Raw genomic sequence first — 27,113 nt, 5'->3', positions numbered from 1 at the left:
CTAGGCGGGCCGGGGGCGGGATGGGGGGCTGGGCGCGCCGCCTGCTGCTGGGGCTGGGTCTGCTGCTGGGTCTGGGGGCGTCCGGGGGGGCGTCCGGGGGGTCGGCGGGGCGCTGCAAGCGCGCGGCGCGGTGCGAGGCGGTGTCGTCGGGCGGCTGCCTGGGCTCGGCGCTGCCCTACGCCGCCACCTCCACCCTCCTGGCCGACGACTCCCGCTCGCAGGACGACGCCCGGCACAAGCTGCTCCTCTGGTCCGGTAGGTCAGCGCCCCCCCCGGCCCTTCTGGCCTGCCCCCCCAGACCCCCACACCCCGCTTTTTCTCTCCAGCCAAAGCGACTTTCCCTCGTGTTCCCGTTGAGCCTCGCAAAAGCCTGGCGAGGGGCACCGGGGAGGGGGGGGGGGCTCCGCTTGGCAGGCACAAGGTCCCGGGGTCAACCCCCGGCCTCTCCACTGCAAGGCACCAGGCCAGTAGGGGGTGGGGAAGACCCCTGCCGGAGAGCCAGGGAGACCCCGCCCAATTTAGCATCACCTGCCAATGGAGTAAGCATCCCCTCTATGCCTTCATCCAAATCATTGATAAAGGTGTGGAACAACACAGGGCCCAGCACAGGTCCCCGAGGCACTCCACTAGTCGCTCCTCTCCGATGAATGATTGCAAGAACACACTGCTAATGAACACATGCAAAACAGTTTTATGTTGGCGTAGTGGTACTTTTTCCTAGTTGTTTAGTACTTGGAGGTTGGCAACCCTGGGTTAGCAAATCGGGCTAAGAGGTGGGAGACCCGCCATCCTTTCCTCACTGGGCCCGAGAAGCTGCGCAGAAGACGTTAGGCCATCGACCTCGCTCCACCTGGCCTACCTCACAGGGCTGTTGTGAAGTTTGAAATATTGGTGGGGAGACGCGTGCCTGCCTTCCCCAGCGCCACGGTAGAAGGGTGGAATAAAAATGTGGTCAATAGGCAATGGGATAGAATTGGACGTTCGTTGAGTGTCATTGGGTGATTGGCTTTATCAGGGAGGCGCCCTCTCTACCGGCTTTCCCCAAACTGTGCAAAATTGAATTATTCAAGAGAGCTTTTCTGTACAGGCAATAGGGTAGCACTGTCCAAAATGATTCACAATGTTACTGGGATAAATCATGAGGGTCTGTGGTCTATATCAGGGCTTCATAAACGTTTTCCACTCACGACCACTTGTTGCCCGAGAAATTTTTATGCGACCCCAGGTATATAGGTGTATAAAATAGGTATACAAACCTTTCGCTGTTGCCAGATTTTTCGCGACACCCACATTCAGTTATGCAACCCCATGTGGGGTCTGTCACAACCCACAATTTAAGAAGCTTTGGTCTCTATGACTGTTTATAGCTTGGTGTGCTTAGGATCCTGCTATACAATTTTGCATAATTTAATGTGTCAGGTTAATATTTATGCTTTGCTTCAGTTCCATTATTTAGATTTCTGGTTGATTCTACAACCCTGATCATAGAATCCTAGATTCCTGTTGCATTGTGCATTAAATGTCCCGTCCTATTGGTTTTATCGACTCACACTGTGTAATCCGCCTTGTCCAAGTGAGAAAGGCTGACCGTAAATAACGTAAATAAAATAAATCTGAATTCTTGCATGCCTTGAGGAAGCTTTAGAGGCAAAGTATACCTATTTTAATACATAAATGGTGTAATGTTTAGTAGCAGGAATAGATGGTTCTCCCAGACACCGAGAAGGGAACCGCTTGATGATCTTCCACCCCTCACAACTCTCTTCTCTTCCTTGGAAGGTTTGCGAAATGCCCCCCGCTGCTGGGACGTCATCCAGCCCCTTCTGTGCGCTGTCTACATGCCCAAGTGTGAAGATGGCATGGTGGAGCTGCCCAGCCAGACCCTGTGCCAGGCGACCCGGGGGCCCTGCACCATCGTGGAACGGGAACGGGGCTGGCCCGATTTCCTGAAATGCACCACAGACCGCTTCCCGGAAGGATGCCCGGTAAGGAAGCATTTGTGGCGAGGGGCCGTGGCTCAGTGGTAGAGAGTCTGCTTGGCATGCAGAAGGTCCCAGGTTCAATCCCAAGCATCTTCAGTTAAAGGGACCAGGCAAGTAGGCGATGGGGAAAACCTCCGCCTGAGACCCTGGGGAGCTGCTGCCCGAGTAGACAATACTGACTTGGTGGACCAAGGGTCTGATTCATTATGGCAGTTTCATGAGGAGGAGCTGTGGCTCAGTGGAAGGTCCCAGTGACGTTGATGGGCTGTGAAATCAGGATGGGCAAAAGGAAATAACTTCTTTACACAAGGAGCGATTAAAATGTGGAATTTGCTGTCGGAGGATGTAGTGATAGTCTCAGGCATAGACCGCTTTAAAAGGAGTTTAAACAGTTCCTTGGAGGATGTTCTGGGCATCAGTGTGTGTGAACAAGATCTTGGGGTACGGGTGGACCGTAAGTTAAATATGAGCAGCCAGTGTGATGCAGCCACAAAAAAGGCTAATGCAATCTTGGGGTGTATCAACAGAAGTATAACATCCAAATTGCAAGATGTCATAGTCCCTCTGTATACCACATTGGTCATGTCACCCCTGGAATATTGTGTGCACTTCTGGAGGCCTCACTTCAAAAAGGATGTGGACAGAATGGAGCGGGTGCAGAGGAGAGAGCCGAGGAGGATCAGGGGCCTGGAGACCGAGCCCAGCGAGGAAAGGCTGAGGGAGTTGGGAATGTTCAGTCTGGAGAAGAGGAGGTGGAGGGGGGACAGGATTGCTTTCTTTAAATGTCTGAAAGGCTGTCACTGAGAGGAGGGCAGGGAGCTTGTTCCTTTTGGCAGCAGAGGATAGGACTCGCAATAATGGGTTTAAATTACAGGCGTAAAGGTACCAGCTGGATATTAGAAAAACGTTTTTTTACAGTAAGAGTTCTTCAACAGTGGAATCCACTACCTAGGGAGGTGGTGAGCTCCCCCTCACTGGCAGTCTTTAAGCAGAGGCTGGACAAGCACAAGGCTCTCCAGGGTCTCAGGCAGAGAAAGGTCTTTCACATCATCTACTTGCCTGGTCCTTTTAACTGGAGATGCTGGGGATTGAAACTGGGACCTTCTGCATGCAAAGCAGAGGCTCTGCCACTGAGCCATAGCCCCTCCCCTAAAGGCAGGACAATGCTGCTGCAGTCACCTTGTTTGGAGGCTTCCCAGAGGCCCCTGGTTGGCCACTGTGGGAACAGACTGCTGGACTTGATGGACCTTGGTGTGATCCAGCAGGGCCTTTCTTATGTTCTTATGAAGCTGGCGACAAGCTCACTCTTTCTTTTCCCATCTTTGCAGAATGAGGTCCAGAATATCAAGTTCAACAGTTCGGGGCAGTGCGAGGCCCCCCTGGTCCGGACCGACAACCCCAAGAGCTGGTACGAGGACGTCGAGGGGTGCGGAATCCAGTGCCAGAACCCCCTGTTCACCGAGACGGAGCATCATGAAATGCACGTCTACATTGCCGGATTCAGCTTGGTCACCATTTTTTGCACCTTCTTTACCTTGGTGAGCGAAATCGGGGCAGGGGAGTCAGAAGTGGGGGAGCATATTGATAGAAATGTTACATATTGAACCGGGTTTGATTCCCCACTCCTCCGCACGAGTGGCGGACTCTAATCTGGAGAACCGGGTTTAATCCGCCACTCCTCCGCATGAGCGGCAGATTCTAATCTGGTGAACTGGGTTGGTTTCCCCACTCTTCCGCATGAAGCCTGCTGGGTGACGTTGGGCTAGTCACAGTTCTCTCTGAACTCTCTCACCTACCTCACAAGGTGTCTGTTTTGGGGAGGGGAAGGGAAGGTGAATTTAAGCCGGATTGATTCTCCTTAAAAGGTAGAGAAAATTGGCATATGCAAACCAACCCTTCTTCTTCTTCTTCCCTCGGGGGCTGGACGAGGTGACCCTGGAGGTCCCTTCCAACTCTGTGTGTCTGTGATCCCCCCACTAAATGAGCCCTGTCTTTCTGTGCCTGCTCTTACAGGCCACCTTCGTCGCAGACTGGAAGAACTCGAATCGGTACCCGGCCGTCATCCTCTTCTACGTCAATGCCTGCTTCTTCATGGGCAGCATCGGGTGGCTGGCGCAGTTCATGGACGGGGCCCGCAGCGAGATCGTGTGCAGAGCGGATGGGACCATGCGCTTGGGAGAGCCCACGTAAGTTGGACCGGGGGAAGCCCTTGGCTTTATCCGGCTTGGGCAAGCGAGCTTCTTGCGAGATTGTGCCCAGTCAGTCGGGAAGAAGCCAGTCTAGCTTTCCCTCTATAATCCTGGAGGATCAGAAATCGGGAACCGAGATGGAAGGAGCACAGCTGGAGCCTTTGAGTCTGTTTGCTTGTTTACTTCATTTATACCCTGCATTTCTCCCCAAGACAGCTTACATGATTCCTCTCTCCTCCACTTTATCTTTACAACAATCCTATGAGGTACGCCAGGCTGAGAGTGACTGGCCCAAGATCACCCAGCAAACTTCCATGGCAGAATGGGGATTCAAACCTGTGTCTCCCAGATCCTGGTCCAACACTCTAATCACTGTTTTACTATTTATTTACACCATGTCTTTATCCTCAATGGGGACCCAAAGTGGGTGACATTTGATCCAGCAGGGCTTTTCTTCTGTTCATAACACAGGCAGCACAAGGCTGCTGCAGTCGTCTTGTTTGTGGGCTTCCTAGAGGCACCTGGTTGGCCACTGTGTGAACAGACTGCTGGACTTGATGGGCCTTAGTCATAAGAACATAAGAAAGGCCCTGCTGGATCAGGGCAAGGCCCATCAAGTCCAGCAGTCTGTTCACACCGTGGCCAACCAGGTGCCTCTAGGAAGCCCTCAAACAAGATGACTGCAGCAGCATTGTCCTCAGCACCTAATATTATAGGCATCCTCCTCTGATCCTAAGGAGCCCCGTGGCGCAGAGTGGTCAGCTGCAGTACTGCAGTAAAAAGCTCTGCTCACGACCTGAGTTTGATCCCGACGGAAGTCGGTTTCAGGCAGCCGGCTCGAGGTCGACTCAGCCTTCCATCCTTCCAAGGTTGGTAAAATGAGTACCCATCTTGCTGGGGGTAAAGGGAAGATGACTGGGGAAGGCACTGGCAAACCACCCCGTAAAACAAAGTCTGCCTAGGAAACGTCGGGATGTGATGTCACCCCATGGGTCAGGAATTACCCAGTGCTTGCACAGGGGACCTTTACCTTTTACCTCTAATCCTGGAGAGACTAGGGATGCAACATGACTAGTATCCGTTTTTACTACTAGCCATGAATAGCCCTCTCCTCCATGAACATGCCCACTCCTCTCTTCAAGCCTTCCAAGTTGATCCAAGTCTGATTCAGCAGGGCTTTTCTTGAGTTCTTATGTTCCCAGGAGGAGGAGGTGAAGGTGGATCTGGGCAGGTGGCATCTCAGAGAAGGCCAGGTTTGGTTGATTGTTGGCCTGTTGCCACCCCTTATCCTAGATGGTCTCCGATCGGGATGAAGCGGGTCGTGCTGTTCAGGTGACAGGCTCTTAGAATGTATCACTTACTGAGAAGTCAAGTTATCTTATTCAGCCAGTCATCGAGTAAGCAGGACTCAACAACTTTACCTACTTTTAAAAAGCAAGTCTTTTTATTGATATACTTCTAGTAAAATAATGTGTAAAGGCAGATTATCAAGTCTTTAACACTTCTATAAAAACTCTTGTCAAAGTACAATGTATGTATTTACAATGTACCGTATATACCCATGTATAAGCCGACCCGCGTATAAGCCGAGGTGCCTAATTTCTCCCCAAAAATGGGGAAAAATTAGGCACCCGCGTATAAGCCGAGGGTCGGCTTATAACCCCCCCCCCGCAGGCTTACCTGAAAGGCTCTCCAGCGGCGAGGGTCCGGCGGCGGCGCGGCCCAGGGGGGCCTGGGCAGCCTTCCTGCGGCTGCAGGAGGCTGCCCCAGGCCGCTCCCGGCGGGAGGAAGCGGCGGCGAGGCCCAGGGGGACCCGGAGCAGCCTTCCTGCGGCTGCAGGAGGCTGCCCAAGGCCCCTCCCGCCCGAAAAAAATGGCGGCGGGGGCCTTGGGCAGCCTCCTGCAGCCGCAGGATGGCTGCCCAAGGCCCCTCCTGCCCGGGAAAAATGGGGGCGGGAAGGGCCGGGGCAGCCTTCCTGCGGCTGCAGGAGGCTGCCCAAGGCCCCTCCCGACCGAAAAAAATGGCGGCGGGGGCGGCGGGGCCTTGGGCAGCCTCCTGCAGCCGCAGGATGGCTGCCCAAGGCCCCTCCCGCCCGGGAAAAATGGGGGCGGGAAGGGCCGGGGCAGCCATCCTGCGGCTGCAGGAGGCTGCCCAAGGCCCCTCCCGCCCGGGAAAAATGGCGGCGGGGGCCGGGGGGGCCGGGGCAGCCTTCCTGTGGCTGCAGGAGGCTGCCCCAGGCCGCTCCCGGCGGCAGGAAGCGGCACGGGCCCGGCGGCGACGGAGGTAAGTTTCCCCCCTCCCTCCTCCCTCCTCCCTCCTCCCTCCTCCCTCCCTCCCCCCGTATTGACCCGCGTATAAGCCGAGGCCGGCTTTTTCAGCCCATTTTTGGGGCTGAAAAACTCGGCTTATACGCGAGTATATACGGTATGAAGTAAAAGCAAGCAAGTCTTACATACTATTCAGTTTCAAAATCCAACTTCTAAAATATAACAGTCAAATTATTCTGATTCAGTTCAAAGTATCTAATTCATAAAGTCTAGAGTAATGTATTTAAGCCATACATACCAGTCAGCCTTTTCTTGAGAGCCTTTGGAAGGTTCTGATTCTCTGGGCTTACTGTGGCTGTATTTACACTGTTTCAGATTCATTAAGAGTGTTGATTTTACCATCAGGAGGGATATCTTCCCACTTTCAGATAACATGAGCAGTGCAATAATGTCTTAGTTGCAGCTGTTCAGGTTATTAGCTTCTCCCCATGACCAAATATGGGCTTCTTTTCCTTTCAGTCTATTTTGCTTAAAGTATAAACAATCATTTCTGAGTTCCATGATCACTCCATATACTCAATTTTCATACCATTCTCATCTTCAGTACAATACGCATTAAATGAAATACATTAAATAATACAATATGCATTAAATATTTAGAAATCTACAATACAATATACACCTATATAAATCATAAAACACAATTATTGCTCACATTGTAACATGTAACCATCTGGTCAGTAGGAAACATAGCCTTCAGCAAGGTTATAGAAAGCAAGAAGCTTACTGCACTTATAGCCTTGAGGTGTTTGAGTACACCTTCTCAAGGTTTGAGGATAGCAGGACTTTTCTGCTCTTGAGATATGAGCAGCTGGCAGCTGAATCAGGAAGGGTAATTTCAGATACACCTTTCTGGCAGATAGTGAAGAATGACTCTGTTCTTCTCCCTTCAAGGACAAGACCAGGGTAAGTTAGTTAGCTCTTGAAAGAATTCAGACCTTGAGAGAATTCAGTCAGCCTGTTCTAAGGACATTTGCATTTTGCAAGCTGTTGCAAGGCTTTTCATTACACAAACCTCTGCTGTCTGTGGTTCAGTTTGTATGTTGTGTTCAAGCTCTACATGGAATTAATTCTGCACATGTACACAAAATACCATAATTATGTCGGAGACCGTGACAGGGAAGTCTTTCTTCCCCCCGGTATTGATCTACTTTGGGTTGTAGTCTGGGAAGTGTTTAGCCAGTGATTGGGTGGTGGAGGGTTTCGGTTGGGTCATGCTCCCCTTTCCTGAGGGGCCCATCAAAGAGAAGCAGGGGATGACCCTTCTGCCCTCTCTCCAGCTCCAACGAGACCCTCTCATGCGTGATCATCTTCGTCATCGTCTACTACTCCTTGATGTCGGGCGTGATCTGGTTCGTCATGCTGACCTACGCCTGGCACACGTCTTTTAAGGCCCTGGGCACCACCTACCAGCCACTGGTGGGCAAGACCTCCTACTTCCACCTCGTGACCTGGTCGATCCCTTTCGTCCTCACAGTCGCCATTTTGGCTGTCGCTCAGGTAACTGGAGGGGCAGGGTGTTGACAAGAATACAGGGGGGACTGGATAGTGTCTTTAGGAGCTTGTTTTTTTTTGGGGGGGCGTATGGATCAGTTCCTGATTTTGACTCTCTGCCCTTCCCAGGTGGACGGAGACTCCGTCAGCGGCATCTGCTTCGTAGGGTACAAGAACTACCACTATCGGGCAGGTTTCGTGTTGGCCCCCATCGGTCTGGTGCTGATCGTGGGGGGTTATTTCTTGATCAGAGGTGGGCTTTCTTTTCCTTGGATTTTCTTGCTCCATTTCCCTCTTGCTAGCGGGGTTCTGCTTTTCTGTGCTGGATAAAATGCCACGTGTTGCATGTCTTGGGAAAGACCAGCCATAAGCTGTCTGGGAAGGTACGGCTGCGGTCTCCCGATTACATTCCCTCCTTGAGGAAGAACCAATGGACAAATGAGGCACCTGCCGGCCGAGAAGACAGTATGGAGAAAGCATTGCTGGCTTTCTTCAGAGATCTGTGTTGGGGGACGGGGAAGGCGCACACTTCTCTGTATTTGTGTCATGTGCTTACACATGAGTCCGCTTGCAGGTTACAAATTAAAATGACAGGGTCTCTCAGAAGACAGTCCACTCAGAGAACTGTGATCTGCAAATATTCTTGATGGGCTAGCATGCTTTTGAACAAGAAGCATACGTTCTGCAGTGTGTCCAAACCTTTCAATTAAGAGACAGTTCAAAAGTGGAGAATCCTCATTCCAAATTAGTCTTCTCAAGAGCAGCTTCTGTGTTCAGAGACGTTCCCAAGAAACATCTCGGTTTCTCAACTGATAGGAACACCAGATAGCAACACCACATTTAGCCAGGAGACTCTCTTTGAACAGTGTATCCCTTCTAAAAGCGCATTTTTTATTGTAACTGGCAAAAGAGAGCATGTGTGCTTAACAGAAACCGGTGCACCATCTTGAGATGTGCCTGGTTTTAGTTAAAATTTTATTGTTTTATTGTTTTAAAATTTGTATGGTTGATGTATATTTTAAATGATGTGACCCGCCCTGAGCCTGGCCTTGGCCGGGGATGGAGGGCAAGAAATCGAATAAATAAAAACAAAAAATATTGGGGCCGCAGACCACAAAAGTCACCGGTGTTCTCTTCTCCCAGGTGTGATGACCCTCTTCTCCATCAAGAGCAACCACCCCGGCCTGCTGAGCGAGAAAGCAGCTAGCAAGATCAACGAGACGATGCTGCGTCTGGGTGAGCGGGCGAGTGTGGAGTGGCGCCGGGACGGCCCTGAGGCCCCGCTTGGCTATGCCCAGATCAGGAGGAGATCTGTAGACAGGCTTGGACCGGGGTTGCCGTGAGCCGTAGGGTGCTGGGGGGGGCGGGGCAAAGTTATTGCATCCAGGTAATGTGAAGTGATGGTATCGCTTTACTCCGCTCTGGTTAGACCTCAACTAGAGTACTGTGTTCAGTTTTGGGCACCGCAATTTAAGAAGGATGTAGACAAGCTGGAACGTGTCCAGAGGAGGGCAACAAAGATGGTGAGGGGTCTGGAAACCAAGTCCTATGAGGAAAGGTTGAAGGAGCTGGGTATGTTTAGCCTGAAGAGGAGAAGACTGAGAGGGAATATGATAACCATCTTCAAGTACTTGAAGGTCCCAGGTTCAATCCCCGGCATCTCCAGTTAAAGGAACTAGGCAAGTAGGTGATGTGAAAGACCTTTCTCTGTCTGAGACCTTGGAGAGCCGCTGCTGGTCTGAGTAGACAATACTGACTTTGATGGACCAAGGGTCTGATTCAGTAGAAGGCAGCTTCATGTGTGTTCATGTGAAACGGGGTGGGGTGGAGGGGCTAACAACTTTGGGCGGATCGTCCTGGCCTCCCAAAGAAGGGGAACCCTCCCCCTCACAGTTCCATAAAGTTCCCCCTTACTTATTTCCTTCATTTATACCCCACTTTTTTCTTCAGTGGGCAGCCAAAGTGCCTTACATCATTCCCCTCTGTTTTATCTTAACAACTAGCTGGGGATGGGCCGTAGTTCAGTGGTAGAGCCTCTGCTTGGCATGCAGAAGGTCCCAGGTTCTATCCCTGGCATCTTTGCTCTGCTCTGGTTACACCTCGCCTAGAGTACTGTGTTCAGTTTTGGCCACCGCAATTTTAGAAGGATGTAGACAAGCTGGAGGAGGGCAACAAAGATGGTGAGGGGTCTGGAGACCAAGTCCTATGAGGAAAGGTTGAAGGAGCTGGGTATGTTTAGCCTGAAGAGGAGAAGACTGAGAGGGGATACAAGAACCATCTTCAAGTACTTGAAGGTCTGTCATATGGAGGAGGGTGCTGAGTTGTTTTCTGTTGCCCCAGAAGGTCGGACTGGAACGGGTTGAAATTAAATCAAAAGAGTTTCCGTCTTGACATTAGGAAGAATTTTCTAACAGAGTGGTTCCTCAGTGGAACGGGCTTCCTCGGGAGGTGGTGGGCTCCTTCTCTGGAGGTTTTCAAACAGAGGCTAAATGGCCATCAGTCAGCAGTGCTGATTCTATGACCTTAGGCAGATCATGAGAGGGAGGGCATCTTGGCCATCTTCTGGGCATGGAGTAGGGGGTCACTGGGTGTGTGTGTGTGGGGGGAGGTTGTTGTGAAATTCCTGCATTGTGCAGCGGGTTGGACTAGATGACCCTGGTGGTCCCTTCCAACTCTATGTTGCTGTGATTCTCCCCAACATCGCCAGTTAAAGCTGGGACCCTCAAACCCTTGTTTGGCCCGTGGGCAGCAGGAGAGACTGGAGAGTTGTTGCCACTCGGAGTCGATGGAGCGATGGTGTGACTCGATAGAAGGTGCTTCCTGGTGCCTGGGAAGAGGCCATCTTAATGTTGTAGATTGTAGGTCATCTAAACAGCCCGGTTCAAAAGTTAACAGTGAATGCACCCACACGCTGAATAATGCACTTTCGATCAGCTTTCGCTTGCAAGTGGATTTTGCCATTTCACACATTAAAACCCGGTTGCGAAGTGTATTATTCAGCATGTGCGCAAGCACCTGTTAACAATCAGTGAATGTTGTAGACTTGATTTTTCTCCATATGTGCGTTGAGCAATTGTCATTTTACATTCTGGAGGCCTCATTTCAAAAAGGATGTGGACAGAACTGAGCGGGTGCAGAGGAGAGCGACGAGGATGATCAGGGGCCTGGAGATCAGGAAGCCCTAAGCAGAAAGGCTGAGGGAGTTGGGAATGTTCCATCTGGAGAAGAGGAGGTTGAGGGGAGACACACAATTGCTCTTTTGAAGTATTTTAAGGGCTGTCACTTAGAGGAGGGCAGGGAGCTGTTCCTGTTGGCAGCAGAGGATAGGACTCACAATAATGGGTTTAAATTGTGGGAGGAAAGGTACTAGCTGGATATTAGGGGAAATTTTTTTTGCAGTAGGAGTTGTTTGACAATGGAATCAGCTACCTAGGGAGGTGGTGAGCTCAGAGGCTTCACTAGCAGAGGCTGGACAAGCACTTGTCAGGGATGCTGTAGGCTGATCCTGCATTAAAAAGGGGGTTGGACTAGATGGCCTGTATGGCCCCTCCCAGCTCTATGTTTCTGTGATTCTATTCAATGTGTGTACAACTGAGTGTGTGATACAAACCCCATATTTATCCACGTTCTGGTCCCCAGCTTCAATTGTGTGTTGTAGACTTGGTTTTTCTCTATACATGCGTTGAACAATTCTCATGTTATTTGGTTCTCGTAGGTTATCTGGGCTGTGTAACCGTGGTCTTGGTATTTTCTTTCCTGACGTTTCGCCAGCAGCTGTGGCCGGCATCTTCAGAGGAGTAACACTGAAGGACAGTGTCTCTGTCCTCAGGAGAGACGCTGTCCTTCAGTGTTACTCCTCTGAAGATGCCGGCCACAGCTGCTGGCGAAACATCAGGAAAGAAAATACCAAGACCACTGTCACACAGCCCGGATAACCTACGAGAACCAATGAACTCTGACCGTGAAAGCCTTCGACAATAATTCTCATGTTACATTCAGTACAGCTAAGCTTGTGATATAAACCCCACATTTATCCAGGTTCTAGTCCGCAGTTTCAATTGCAAAGTGAACGCGCACTGGCTGTTTATTACACACACGGCCTTTCCGCATTCTCCTTTTCCTTGCTTGTGAGTTAAGAACACAAGAAAGGCCCTGCTGGATCAGACCAAGGTCCATCAAGTCCAGCAGTCTGTTCACACAGTGGCACAGTTTCTTTGGGGCGGGGGTCAGTTCTGCTCAAGTTTTGCTCCCTCTAGTGGTTAATTCAATATCACACAGGTTTATGTCCAGCATATCCCCCTGCAGATTTAAACTGCAGTTTTTAATGCCAGATATAAACCTGTGTGATATTGAAATGACCACTAGAGGGAGCAAAACACGTGTGGAATTGAACACACTCACACACACACACACCAGAAGAAACAAGAACTTACAAGCAGTGAGGATGAGGAAAAGCCCGCAGGTGTACTCAAGTACGTGAGCAGGACGTATGTGCATTCACTGTGACATGTGAACAGGGCTAGTGTCTTCCCAGATATCGAAAGATGGCTGATGGGCTCCTGTCAAGTGGCTCGTTGTGGCCCTACTTTGCAGGGCCACCAGTGATTGACCCCCTGGCTTTCCCGCCCATTGCAGGAACCTTCGGCTTCTTGGCCTTTGGCTTTGTGTTCATCACCTTTGGCTGCCACTTCTACGACTTCTTCAACCAGGCGGAATGGGAACGCAGTTTCCGGGAGTACGTCCTGTAAGTACAGGCAGGGGGATTGCGGCGGGAGGCCTGGCTGCTCTTGCCCAAAGCAGTGTCGGGTGTGCCAGCAAGAAAGCAGGATGGGGGGAGGCCTGTAGCCGTGATGGGAGGGGGGAAGATGGCATTCCCCCCCCCCGCGAGTTTCGTGGGCCCCCACTTTTTCTCCCTCTCCCATAATACTAGAACACGGGGTCATCTGCTAAAGCTGGAGGGCGAGAGATTCAAAACAGATAAAAGGAAGTATTTTTTCACACAACGCATAGTTAAATGGTGGAACTCCCTGCCCCAGGATGTGGTGATGGCTGCCAGCTTGGAGGGCTTTAAGAGGGGAGTGGACATATTCATGGCGGAGAGGGGTATTCATGGCTATTAGTTAGAATGGATACTAGTCATGCCGCATACCTATTCTCTCTAGTATCAGAGGAGCATACCTATTATTTTGGGCGCGGTGCAACACAGGCAGGACGGTGCTGCTGCAGTTGTCTTGTTTGTGGGCTTCCTAGAGGCACCTAGTTGGCCACTGGGTGAACAGACTGCTGGACTTGATGGGCCTGGGTCTGATCCAGCAGGGCCTTTCTTATGTTCTTATGTTCACTTGTATATTCTATTAGTCAAGAACAGCATTTCTCAACCTTTTTACCCTTGCAGAACCCTTGAAATAATATTAATGTCTCTGGGAACCACTACATATGATTACATATGATTAGCCTACTCATCACTATTTCTCGCAGAACCCCTCGTGATTTCTTGTGGAACCCTGTGGTTCTGGGGAACCCTGGTTGAGAAATGCTGGTCAAGTGTGTCCTGATCTGCAGATACTTAAATCCACAGATTGGGCCCACATTGACCAAAGGGGGGACCACCAGTTTTGCAAAAAAAAATCCAAAACCTTCAAAAATAAAACAAAAATGAGAAAGTAGCTTATCCGCGCTCTCCTTTCCCACTGCAGCTGTGAGGCCAACGTCACGATTGCGACTCAGACCAATAAACCCATCCCCGACTGCGAGATCAAGAACCGGCCCAGCCTCTTGGTGGAGAAGATCAATCTTTTTGCCATGTTTGGGACTGGTATTTCCATGAGCACCTGGGTATGGACCAAAGCCACCCTCCTCATCTGGAAACGTACCTGGTGCAGGTAGGCAGGGGCTTGGGGCGGGGGTTCTCGTTTGAAGGCATGTAATTTTGGATCACAAGGGCTGAGGCTACTGAGCTGAACCCCCACCCCGGGCTAGCTTCTCCTCCTGTGTGCTTGCTTGGGAAGGGGGAGATGTCATCGGCATCTCCTGCTCGTTTTAGGCTGATCGGCCAAAGCGACAATGAGCCCAAGAGGATCAAAAAGAGCAAGATGATCGCCAAGGCCTTCTCCAAGCGGAAGGAGCTGCAACACAACCCCCATCAGGAGCTCTCCTTCAGCATGCGCACTGTCTCACATGAGGGGCCCGTGGGTATGTGCGTGAGAGGGGGATGGGCAGGTGGTGCAGCAGAGAATGTGATTCGGGGGGCAGGGTCCCAGGAAGGACCTGATGGGGGCTGTGGACCCTCTCTGGCTGGTGTGAAGCTGCTTTCTGCTGAATCAGACCCTCGGTCCATCAAGATCAGCGTTGTCTACTCAGACTGGCAGCTGCTCTCCAGGGTCTCAGGCTGAGGTCTTTCACATCACCTACCTGCCCAGTCCCTTTAACTGGAGATGCCACTGCACACCAGGCAGATGCTCTACCACTGAGCCATGGTATGGATGGGGCAGTCTACATTTACCTATCTGTCTAGTATGTTTTTATCCTGCCCTTCCTGTAAGGAGCTCAGGGTAGCGTATGCAGTCCTTCCTGTCCCCATTTTCTCCTCACTGACATCCTGCGAGGTAGGCTAGGCAGAGTGTGAGGGGCCCCAGATCAGCCAACAAGTTTTTTTCGGGGGGTGGAATTTTGGGTCCCCCACATCTTAGTCCAGGACTGACTCCTTACACCTTCCTGGTGCTCGTGTGCGTAAGATGCAGACCGTTCTGCGAAGACCTTTTTATGTTTCTTTTTCTTGCTGTACATGTAGGTGATTGACTCTTATAAGTCTGCCAACAGGGCAGGTCCGAGCTTTTTAAGAGCTGAAGGAAAAATAAAAAATGGAAACATAAAACTACATAATTTCTGAAGAAGTGAGCCGTGACTCACAAAATGCCAGAAATTTTGTTAGTCCTTAAGGTGCTAGTGGGACTCTGGCTCTTTTCTTCTGCTACAAACAGGGCTACCTGTCATATTCTATCAACATCATTTCAGTTCTTTGTATGAGTTTGGAGAACGGGATGTTTTATTTATTTAGAATGCTGCCTTTCCACCCGAAGGCCTTTCCGCCCTGAGGCAGTGAATGTCAGGCGTTAAAACGACATTGAAAATGTATAGATAGATATTGAGTAGTACAGGAAGAACAAGACAAGAAGAACAGTACAAGGATAACAATTTGGGAATGTTCAAGTCTGGAGAAGTGGAGGTTGAGGGGGGGACACACGACTGCTCTCTTTAAGTATCTGAAGGGCTGTCACTTAGACGAGGGCAGGGAGCTGCTCCTGTTGGCAGCAGAGGATAGGACTCACAAACAAGAGTTTAAATTGAGGGCGGAAAGGTACTGGCTGGACAGTAGGAAAAAGTTTTTTTACAGTCAGAGTAGTTCGACAGTGGAGTCGGCTGCCTAGGGAGGTGGTGAGCTCCCCCTCACTTGCAGTCTTCAAGCAGAGGCTGGACAATCACTTGTCAGGGATGCTCTAGGCTGATCCTGCATTGAGCAGGGGGTTGGACTAGATGGCCTCTATGGCCCTTTCCAAGTCTATGAATCTATGATTCCATACAATACAATGGGGAGGGGCTGTGGCTCAGTTTGTAGAGCATCTGCTTGGCGTGCAGAAGGCCCCAGGTTCAATCCCCAACACCTCCAGTTAAAGGAACCAGGCAAGTAGGTGATGCGAAAGACCCTTTTCTGCCTGAGACCCTGGAGCAGTGGCGTAGCGTGGGGGGTGCAGGGGGGGCCGGCCGCACCGGGCGCAACATCTGGGGGGGCGCACTCGCAGCTCTCTGCCCCTGCCTGGCTCACTCACTCACTCTCTCTCACTGCAGTGAAGACGTCTTCCAACCATTCATAAGCCGCGGTATCCAAAAAACCCTTTCAAAGCGGTGTTTTTTGTATAACATTTTCAAACTCTCAGCAGGCCTCCAGGGGGCGGGAAAGCCGCGGCCCCGCTCCCCAACTCACGGCAGGGCCGCCTCAGGCATTAATCTCCCTCCCCCTCGCCGCTGAGGCAGGGCCGCACGGCGGAGCCCACAGCGTCGGCCTCACCCGGCCCAGCCCACCTTGGGGGTGGGACTCAGCAGCTCCTCCCTGCCGGGCCAGCGGAAGGGGGGGGGAGTTTCAGAGGAGGCTGGAGGGCGGCGGCCGTCTTGTTTGTGGCGAGCAGAGGCGGCGGGGAAGGAGGGGTGGGGGGCGAAGGCGAGACAAAGCTGAAGGGCGCGGGGCGGCGCTGGGCCCTGAGAGAGGCGCCGGTCCCGCGAGGGCCGTCCCACCGGCCCGGGAGCGCCGCCTGCAACAGGTTCCTGGGCACGCGAGGCCGCCGCACTCCTCCAGGCCTCGGCCGTTGGTCTCCGCCTCGGTCCCGGGTGGTGGGAGCCGGCGCCACCCGCCTCAATGCGGTTCGGGGCGAAGATGATGCCGGTAAGTGGCCTCTGGGTTGCCATAAGTCGGCTGCGACTTGACGGCACTTTACACACACACACACACATTGTTAGAGAAACCACTTGTGGATTAGAATTGCCTCCTGGACTTTTCTTTTTCAAACTCATCTTCCACTTATTACTAATTGGTGAATTTGAATTGTATACAGTTAATTTAGTTTTGCAGCATGGGCCAATTTACTATACATCTTTGCCTCCTGTGGCCAGGATGTGCACAGAGGTGTATAGCAAGCATCATATCAGTAAACAGTAAATATATGTTTTGGGCATATGAAAATGAATGGGGGGGGTACATGAAGTCCCAAAAGGAAGCCAGTGGCTGCTTTCCACCTAAACAACACAGGAGGAGTATGGCCCAAAGACAAGCAGGCATAAGGTTTGTATTGCATCTTCCAAACACCTCTTAAACACAAATTATTAAGTACAGAGGTATTTGCAAGTCCCACAGCTGCTTGGTATACCGAAGGCCCCAGGTTCAGTCATTTTACTTTAATTACATCAGCACAAACAATACATGTGCTTAGGGGGTAAGGGTTTCTTTAACTAATCTAGTGGAAGAGACTCGAGTGCTAAAATCCACGGGTTAGGGGGCGCAAATTACTTGCCTTGCCCCGGGTGCTGACAACCCACGCTACGCCACTGCCCTGGAGAGCCGCTGCCGGTCTGAGTAGACAATACTGACTTTGGTTCTTGTAGGTTATCCGGGCTGTGTAACCGTGGTCTTGGTATTTTCTTTCCTGACGTTTCGCCAGCAGCTGTGGCAGGCATCTTCAGAGGAGTCACACTAAAGGACAGTGTCTCTCAATACTGACTTTGATGGACCAAGGGTCTGATTCAGTATAAGGCAGCTTCATATGTTCGTGTGAATGTTTAGCATGCAAAAAATGCTCACCTCCCTAACTCTACTTTGCCCTTCCAGCTGGCCTGGCGTTCGACATCAACGAGCCGTCGGCTGACATTTCCTCAGCCTGGGCACAGCACGTCACCAAGATGGTGGCTCGCAGGGGGGCCATCTTGCCTCAGGACATCTCTGTCACACCCGTGGCTACTCCTGGTAAATGTCTGGGGCCTGGGTTCAGAGGGGGTTCAGGTTGGCTGGGAATAATTATTTAAAAAGGCAAAAAACAGAACGGAGAAGAAAAGACCCAACTTAAAACCAAAGCTGGAGGAGTGGGGAATCAAACCCTGTTCTCCCGCTTAGAGTCCACCACTCCAAACAACCACTCTTAACCACTACACTACGCTGGCTCTCAGGCACCTTGTGAGGTAGGTGGGGCTGGGTCACTGTGAGGTGGGGAGGCAGTTGTGAATTTCCTGCATTGTGCAGGGGGTTGGACTAGATGACCCTGATGGTCCCTTCCAACTCTATGATTCTATGATTTATAAGATTAGATTTTTATCCAGTCCTAGATGGCCATCTGACAGCAATTCTGATTCTGTGAACGTATCATGAAAGGGAGGGCAGAAAAGGTTGTGTCACTGTTTGGCTGTTATGGCCCTTTCTTACATGCCCAGGGAAATGCCGATTGCCACTTTGGGGTCTGGAAGGAATTTTTCTCCAGGCCAGATCGGCCAGGGATCCTGGAGGTTACCCTCCCTCACATCTTCTGGGCATGGAGTAGGGGTCACTGGGGTTGTGAATTTTCTGCATTGTGCAGGGGGTTGGACTAGATGGTCCCCTCTGTGATTCTATGATTCCCTCCTCTCTCTTTGTCCTCTCCTGTCCTGCATGCTCAAAATATGGATTGAAATCCAATCCCCCTGGGACTCGGAGATCTACGCTGCAAATTCCCTTAGATATTGATGCACCCCTTCTGATCTCAGTCTTCACCTCTTTGTCTGTCTCCCCCTGCCAGTTCCCCCCGAGGAAAGGGCCAACTTGTGGGTGGTGGAGGCTGAGATCTCGCCCCGGCTGGAGAGGAAGCTGCGCCACAAGAAGAAGAAACGCCGGAAGAAGAAGGAGGTGTGTCCCGAGATGCCTGTCGGCGAACGCTACAACATCCCTGACGTGGACCGCTTTGCCCCAAAAAGCCTCAGCTCTGTTCCGCGCCTCCCCCAACTACCCAGGAACAAGTGTTTGGTGTCCGGCCCCAAAGAGCCCCTGCACGAAATGCGGCCATCAGGAGCTTATCCCGAATTGAGATCCGGCACGCTGCAGCGGGAAGATCCGTTTTCCAGGGGAATGCGAGAGCCCACGGGGAGCTACAGGCAAACCGGCGCCCTGAATTGCATCAGCCACCCCTTTTGCCCGGATAACGTCCCGCCTGACGAGGCGGGACCTGGGAATGGAGCTCGGCTGTTCCCGGTGCCTCCGCAGCAGCTTCAGCGCGGCGGCTTTTTCCAGCAGCCCCGTCCAGGCCCGGCCCCCGCCTCCGTATTTTTCGGGAACGGCCCTTACCAGTCCCAGACTCAAGGGAGAGCCTTACCCCCCATCCACTCCCAGACCAACCTCATGGACGCCCAGCTGCTGGACGCCGATTCTGATTTCTAGGATTCGGGAAGAGACTGCCGTGATTGTAGGTCAGCCGTGAGTTTTCTCGGGAGTGGATAAAAGGCCTCGAACCTTGACACACACCCCTTCTCCTCCCCAAAACTCGCTCCAGCTTCTGCTCCACCCGGAGGCCGGATTTGTCCGAGAAAGGATTTTTTAAAAGAGGGAACGCCAGTTCTTTCGCAATGCACCGAACCTCACTTTTTGCTTCCGACGCAGTTCCTTTATGGCTTTGCACGCCGACGGTTCTAGCTTCTGTTTCAATCAGAGGCTTCTCGAAGTCCCGCTGTTCCAACCAGAGCCTGATCAACGGGGTCAGCCCCGACGAGCGTGCGAGAAAAACGGGGAGCCCTCCGGCCAGCTCTCTGCCGGTTCCTGTCCTTAGCGCGGGACTGAATCGCTCCAAAATATCGATAGCTTTGACATATCGAAGGCGAGCGGGAGAATACCGAGTCGCTACTGCAGAGGGACGAAGCCAAGGGGACAGAGCCCGGTTCCCCTGCTCTGGCAAGAGAATCTCGTCTCGGGTCTGCTGGCATCCTGGTCCCAAAAATGCCCCCAAAGGACCCATGGAATCGGAAACGTATCCCTGGCTCCAGAGGGGATCTGGAATCTGCCTCCTAACGGCAGACGAGCGATGCCCAGTCATCGGGCCCTTCCATTTTTGCAAAGTTGCGTTCCGAGAGAGAAGTTTGCCTTCCGGTGGTGAACCTACCAAGGGGTTATGGCACAGCAGGGGCATCAAGCCATCCCCCACCCCACTGAAAAATATCTGCTGTCTTATCCGAGCAGTCGTAGACATAATGGGCGTAGCTGTCTAGTTTAAAACACCCGCTGTCGGCCTCCATCTTGCCCTTTGTGAAGTAGATATTGTACAGAAGGGCATCTTAAGAAATAATGTTTTTTTTAAAAAAAAATCTTTCCAATTGTGGTTGGAAGGAAAGAACGTTTCTTGGACAAGATGCTGGAGAATTGGAGCGGGAGGGTGTTTCAAACGTTTGGGTGCTGTACTTGTACCAATCCCCTGCTGTATTTTGCTAACCATGTCCCTTATGGGGAGGGGCGGTGATTTAGGCTGGCTTTGCTTGCAGAAGGTCCAAAGTTCATCGCCCAGGGAACAGGCCAGGAGAAGTTCGCCTCCAAAGCCCCGGAGATGGGCTCGCCAACCTCCAGGTGGAGCCCAGAGATCTAGAATTACAACTCATCTACGGATGACAGAGATCCATTCTCCTGGAGAAAATGGCAGCTTTGGAAGATGGACTCTATGGCATCACATCTCTGCTGGACTCTATGGCATCACATCTCTGCTGAGCTCCCTCCCCAGGCTCCAACCCCCACCCAGATCTCCAGGAATTTCCCAGACTGGAGCTGGCAACCCTACTCAGAGAACCACCACCACCACCTCCCCGGCTAAACTGGTTCATAATCAGGCTCAGCAGAAGGGGAGATTCTTGCATTCTTTTAAACAGAGGGACTTTCTGTCTGCCGTGCGGCTTTTCTGAGAACATTTCCCCATGGAGAGAACTTCAGCAAATGTTCAGAAGGTTTGGAGGCGTTCTCCACGTGTGCTCTGGGTAGGGTTGCCAGCCTCCAGGTACTAGCTGGAGATATCCTGCTATTACAACTGACCTCCAGCCGATAGAAATCAGTTCACCTGGAGAAAGTGGCCGCATTGGCAATTGGACTCTATGGCATTCAAGTCCCACCCCAAACCCCGCCCTCCTCAGGCTCCTCCCCCAAAACCTCCCGCCAGTAGCGAAGAGGGACCTGGCAACCCTAGCTCTGGGCCTCCAGAGGACCATCTATTCCAACGTGCCTTTTTGCTTATGGGCATTGTCTGCTGGGAGTCGCAGTCCTGTTGCGAGTGGGCCTCCCTTGGGGGGGTCTGCTTCACCCTCCCACAGCCATACCCAGGGCAGGGGGCAAGAAGCAGAGTTTTAAAAGGTGGACGTGAATGCCCCGTGAGCGGCAGGTGCTCCGGGGGCACGCTGAAATAGTTCCGTTTTCGATTTGCTTTGTACTTCCTTTTGTATGTTCTGTAACCTACCGATGTATAACACTCACATGAGATTTTTTGTAAAAAAAAAAAAATAGAATTGAAGCACAGACTCTGTCTTAGAGGATATGACTTTTAAGAGAGAAGATCCCGCTTGCGGCTGGAAAACCCCCTTTTTTTGTAAAACAGTTTGTAAAATAATTCCCACGGCTTCCTTGTCTTTCTGCATGGCGGGGGGAGGGTTGGGGTCACTGGGTGTGTGTGGGGGGGAGGGAGCTGTGAATTTCCTGCATTGTGCAGGGGGTTGGACTAGATGACCCTGGTGGTCCCTTCCAATTCTATGATTCCCTAGTCTGCAAAAGGGGGCTTCCGTCAATGCAAATGGGATTCTGGCAAACAGTAGCACTCCCCACCCCCGGGGTTACTTCACACTTACACCGTGCATTTGCTGGGGCGGCGGGGAGCCCTATTTCAACCACCAGGCAGTGTGTGAGTATGCACACCCCTTCTGTCTTTACAGCATCATGTGTGAATCAGACCTCAAGTTCACCTTCTGGAGGGATGTTCAGCTAACCGAGGAAAAGGAGCCCCTTGAGGGTTCCCGTAAAGGGGTCCCAGTCCAGAGAGCCCCTGGGATGGTAACCAGAACACACTTTGGGAGGTCAGGCTCCCCTGAACCCCAAGTAGGGCTGCCCCCAGTCTCTCTAACTCACCCTAAGCTCAGAGACTGAGGAACCGAGTCCCCAGCCTCATCCAGGTGTTAACCTGGAAAGTCAGCCCTGCAAGGTTGACCCCTTGCCTGCAGAGTTGCATCCCAAACAGTGATAATATGGTAGCTGTGCCATCAGCTCAGACCATTCAGATCAAAGTCCAAATCCAAGGAAAAGCTGCACAAATCAAGGCTAAAAGATTGATTAAAATACCACTCTGCAAATAGTTTTAAAAGGTGTGTGTGTGTTAAGTGCCGCCAAGTTGCTTCCGACTCATGGTGACCCTATGAATCAATGCCCTTCAAAATGTCCCCTCCTTAACAGCCTTGCTCAGGTCTTGCAAGTTGAGGGCTGTGGCTTCCTTGATGGAGTCCATCCATCTCTTGTTGGGTCTTCCTCTTTTCCTGCTGCCTTCAACTTTTCCTAGCATGATTGTCTTTTCCAGTGACTCTTGTCTTCTCGTAACGTGGCCAAAGTCCGACAGCCTCAGTTTAGTCATTTTTGCTTCTAGGGTCAGTTCAGGCTTGATTTGATCTATAACCCACTGATTTGTTTTTCTGGCAGTCCTTGGTATCCGTAACCCTCTCCTCCAACACATTTCAAAGGAATCTACTTTGTAAAATAATTCCCTTCGCTTCCCTGCCTTTCCTAATCTGCAAAATTTAGGTGCATAGGACAGAATAAGAAAACAATAACTTCGCTAACTAAAATCCTAAACGTGCCCTGGCAGACTTTGGTGCCTCCAGACCAGATATTACCTTAGCATTCCATGCTGCCAGGTCTCAAGAACACAGAGCCATAGATTTAGCCAGAGACTAACCCCCAAGACCAGCCCTCTCCCCCCCAAAAAACCCCTTCCTAAATCCTACTGAAGACTTGTTTGTATGCCCCTTCACCTGGCAACAAGGTGGACTTCAGGAGCCAACCAAGACGTTGCCACATAGACAATTTGATTCTCTGCAGCAGAACCAACTCGCCCCATTGGCAATTGGACTCTATGGCATTGAAGACCCTCCCCTTCCCAAAACCTGCCCCCTTCAGGCTATGCTCCCAAAACCTCCCACCGGTAGTGAAGTGGGACCTGGCAACCCTATTTGCGGCTGTGCCCATCACACTGTGTCAGCATTCCCAAGGTGCCGGCAGGCTCAAAAAGGGTTGGGGACCCTGAGCTAGCGCTTGTGGGGCTGAATAGATGCAAAAGGAAGATGACCAGCAAAACAAGGCATGGCGGAGAGGATGTGGGGAGCAATAAATTTCCCTCCCACTCCCAGAATACCAGAACACCCTTTGACTTGTGCAGTTGACACGTGGAACTCACTGCTACAAGATCAAGGGTTAGTTTCCAGCTTCGATGGATTTAAAAGGGGGCTGGGCAGATTTGTGGAGGAGAGGCTGATTGTCGGCTATTGGCCGTGGTAGCCGAACGGGGCCTCCGGTTGTCGTATGCTGGGAAGAGCTGTTGTCTTGGCAGATCCAGCCGGTATCTGCCTGGCCGCCGTTAGAAATACGATGCTGGATCCTTCTTCGTCTGACCCGTCAAGACTGTTAATGTCAGCAAACAGGCTGCTATCAAGTGTGCATTTGGAAGTTTATACGGTCATTTGGGGTCATGGTGAACCGTCCTCTTAACCATCTTTTCTGCTTCCCTGTATGGTACTTGAAGTGTTGCTACCCCTGCCATTAACATAAGAACATAAAGGCCCTGCTGGATCAGACCCAGGCCCATCAAGTCCAGCAGTCTGTTCACACAGTGGCCAACCAGGTGCCTCTAGGAAGCCCCACAAACAAGGCGACTGCAGCGAATTGTTCTGCCTGTGTTCCACCGCACCCAAAATAATAGGCATGCTTCTGTGATCCTGGAGAGAATTGCCATGCATCATGACTAGCTTCCATCACCGCATCCTGGGGCAGGGAGTTCCACAATTTAACTATGCATTCACAATTTAGCTATCCATTCATGAACAGATGAAGCTCCCTTATTCTGAATTAGACCCTTGGTCTATCAAGGACAGTATGTTCTACTCAGACTGGCAGCGGCTCCCCAGGGTTTCAGGCAGAGAGCAGTAACTCGCACAGAGAGGCAATAGACAGCTTCCTCCAAGAGCTGATAATTATGTGCTTCTGTATAGTGTTTGTGTGAATGGTCTAGTATCCCTGAGGCAGAGGTGTAGCAGCCTCTCTCCTGCAGAAGCTGATGTGAAGATAAGAACAGTAGTTCATACAGAGGCACAGTGGGCAGCCTCTAGATAGGGTCTGTGGGTGCCCAGGAACCTTCTCATCACAACACACAAGCTTGTCCCCTTTATTCATTCATTCATTTAAACATTTATATCCTGCCTTTCCTTGTGGTTCGAGGTGGCTTACAAAAATAGTTAAAAAGCTTTACGATCCTTTCTTTACAAACTTCTCGCATGCCAAGCCACGGGGCAGAATTTGCAAACGCCTTCTGAACACGCGAGAGGCACACGGGTGCCAGCAGGGTTTGGAACAGACCACAAACTCCTTATTCCAGTTCAGGTAACTCTCTTCTCTGTACAGGAAATGAAAAGCTGAATGGAAGCCAGAGTCTTCCTGGTTCCTACGGCCTCTCCAGTTTAACCTGAAAAGCATAGCCTTTAAAAAAATAAATAAAAGCTGTTTAAAGTTTCTAGCCCTTATAGTTGCAGAGTAGCTCTTGCGTGCATCGGCACAGCATGCATTTCCGCAAACTCAGCAAGGCAAAAGGGAGGGGGGGAATGTATTGCTTATTTTAAAGAAGTCCTTCCTTTCCTCCTGTCATTGAGAAGAGGAGTTTAAGGGGGAGGGGAGAGTTGGGGTTTGCTATTTTATTTTTGGCTTTAACTGGAAACGTTTTCGACTATTTGTAAGCCACCTCGCACCCATGAGGAAAGGCAGGATATGCATGTTTTAAAAAATTAATTAATGGTTCGGGCTGGTCAGATCTCGCAAGCTAAGCGGCGTCAGCCCTGGTTAGTCCTTGGATGAGAGACCAGCAGGGAAGTCCAGGGGTGCTACGCAGAGGGAGGCAATCGGCAAACCATCTCTGTTGGTCTCTGGCCTTTAAAACTCTGTGGGTTTGCCAGAAGAAGAGGTTTTGATTATCACCAAGCAGAAATGCTTACTAACCACGACCACCCCATTTCTACCATTACTAGTCTGAAGAAGAAGAGTTGATTTTTACATGCCGACTTTCTCTACCACTTAAAAAGGGCCAGAGTCCAGTAGCACCTTAAAGACTAACAAAAATATTTTCTGGCAGGGTATGAGCTTTCGTGAGCCACAGCTCACTTCTTCAGATACAGCTAGAATGTGAATCCATCCGTCTTTAAGTAGAGGAACAGTATGTAAATGTGAATAGCAGGCTTGATTGGATTAGGTGTGATATGCAGAAGCGTCTGTGATGTCCAGGGGAGAGATGGGTGTGGAGAAATCAGCATTGGTCATGGGCCATGAATGCAAGGTCTTTATTCAGCCCAGGTAAATGCATTGACTTTAGTTTGAATATCGACTGTAATTCAGCAGTTTCTCTTTCCAATCTCCCTTTAAAAACTAACACGGCTACCCACTGTGATTTATCTACCACTTAAGGCAGAATCAACCCGGCTTACAACCACCTTCCCTTCCCCTCCCCACAACAGACACCCTGTGAGGTAGGTGGGGCTGAGAGACCTCTAAGAGAACTGTGACTAGCCCAAGGTCACCCAGCTGGCTGCATGTATAGGAGTGGGGAAACCAACCCGATTCTCCAGATTAGAGTCTGCCGCTCTTGTGGAGGAGTGGGGAATGAAACCCGGTTCTCCAAATTAGCGTCCACTGCTCCAAACCACTACACTACAGCTCTAGACAGCATATAAATAATTGAAACCGAAGCAGCCTCTTGGGTGCAAAGTTTCTGCCAGCAGGCGGCACTGCAGATTCAGATTTGGTGGCCTTTCTCTGATGGCCAGGTTGACAGGAGTTTGCATTTCATTTTGCGGACGGCCACAGAGAAACATGGAAAGCATCGAGTCCAGCAGTAGATGCCAATGAAGCTCCCCCTTCCGAGATGCCAAGAAAGGTGGCACTTGGTATCACCAGAGTAAGAAGCCAGTGATGTCTCACCCTCTTGCTTGTTCTCCAGCATCTGATATTCAGATATTCTGTTTCTGAACATGGAGGTTCCACTGGGCTATCATGATCTATTTGGTGAGCTCCTCTCCCATGAATGGTTCTAACCCTTTTTAACACCAAAAGGCAGTAAACCCCCATAAGTCAATTATGTATTGCATGATCACATGATCACATGACGCTGCCTTATACTGAATCAGACCCTGGGTCCATCAAAGTCAGTATTGTCTACTCAGACCAGCAGCGGCTCTCCAGGGTCTCAGGCTGAGGTCTTTCACATCACTTACTTGCCTAGTCCCTTTAACTGGAGATGGCGGGGATTGAACCGGGGACCTTCTGCATGCCAAGCTGAGCTACGGCCCCTCCATGTGTGTCTGGGGGGGGGGGGCGCTCACCCTCCGTGCCCTGCTCGTGCAAAACCATTTTGCTTGCTGAAGTGGAAATGATCTAATTAGGGGTTAAATAATAGAAATCACAGTAGCAAAATGACATGACAGGATTAAATTGACATGACAGAAAGCTTGCTCTTGCTTGTTGTATATTTAAAAGGTAAAGGTCCCCTGTGCAAGCACCGGGTCATTCCTGACCCATGGGGTGACATCACATCCCGACGTTTCCAAGGCAGACTTTGTTTACGGGGTGGTTTGCCATTGCCTTCCCTGATCACCTACATTTTACCCCCAGCAAGCTGGGTCCTCCTTTGACCGACCTCGGAAGGATGGAAGGCTGAGTCGACCTTGAGCCGGCTACCTGAGACCGACTTCCGCCAGGATCGAACTCAGGTCGTGAGCACAGCTTTTGACTGCAATACTGCAGCTTAACGCTCTGCGCCACGGGGCTCCTTGTTGTATATTTATTCATAGTTAATCAATAGATAGAAGCGAGAGACAGAAAGTAGAACTTTGGACACTGAGAACACACCAACTCATCAAAAAGAATCTTATGCAAAAAATGATCGTAATCACATCATATGACTATCAGACCACTGTTCAAATGTATGCTTAAGTGACGCATTTCACTTAAGTGACACGTAGAAGTACCAGAGCTTATTTTTTTTTTTAAATTCTGTTCCACCTCTCCATATTCCCTCACTGTGTCTGTCTGGTTGATGTGAACACATGAACACATGAAGCTGCCTTCTACTGAATCAGCCCCTGGGTCCATCAAAGTCAGTATTGTCTACTCAGACTGGCAGCAGCTCTCCAGGGTCTCAGGCGGAGGTCTTTCCCATCACCTACTTGCCTAGTCCCTTTAACTGGAGATGCCGGGGATTGAACCCAGGGCCTTCTGCATGTCATGCAGATGCTCTACCACTGAGCCACAGCCCCTCCTCTAATGTTTTCTGTGTACTTTTAAAAAT

The 27,113-nt window shown here is 50.9% G+C and overlaps 1 protein-coding gene across 1 annotated transcript; it reads left to right on the top strand.

Annotated features, from left to right (window-relative positions):
- Positions 1 to 20: 20 nt before the first annotated feature.
- SMO (smoothened, frizzled class receptor) lies at positions 21 to 18,940 on the top strand. The gene is made up of 12 exons (XM_056846632.1): positions 21 to 255; positions 1,780 to 1,985; positions 3,311 to 3,520; positions 3,996 to 4,168; positions 7,779 to 7,998; positions 8,122 to 8,245; positions 9,136 to 9,228; positions 12,628 to 12,736; positions 13,689 to 13,874; positions 14,036 to 14,184; positions 17,369 to 17,503; positions 18,306 to 18,940. Exons 1-12 carry the CDS (start codon positions 21 to 23, stop codon positions 18,938 to 18,940), a joined length of 2,475 nt encoding a protein of 824 aa, XP_056702610.1.
- The last annotated feature ends 8,173 nt before the right edge of the window (positions 18,941 to 27,113 follow it).

This window comes from Euleptes europaea, chromosome 3 (assembly GCF_029931775.1).
Source record: "Euleptes europaea isolate rEulEur1 chromosome 3, rEulEur1.hap1, whole genome shotgun sequence".
Classification (NCBI taxonomy): domain Eukaryota; kingdom Metazoa; phylum Chordata; class Lepidosauria; order Squamata; family Sphaerodactylidae; genus Euleptes; species Euleptes europaea.
This window is presented reverse-complemented; position numbering and strand designations above follow the sequence as displayed.

Bases quoted from the DNA above. Each gene is read 5' to 3' on its own strand.
- SMO (XM_056846632.1), top strand. From the start codon at position 21: ATGGGGGGCTGGGCGCGCCGCCTGCTGCTGGGGCTGGGTCTGCTGCTG. The intron at 7,999-8,121 runs GTAACTGGAGGG...TGCCCTTCCCAG, and splicing joins CCATTTTGGCTGTCGCTCAG to GTGGACGGAGACTCCGTCAG. The intron at 9,229-12,627 runs GTGAGCGGGCGA...CGCCCATTGCAG, and splicing joins CGAGACGATGCTGCGTCTGG to GAACCTTCGGCTTCTTGGCC.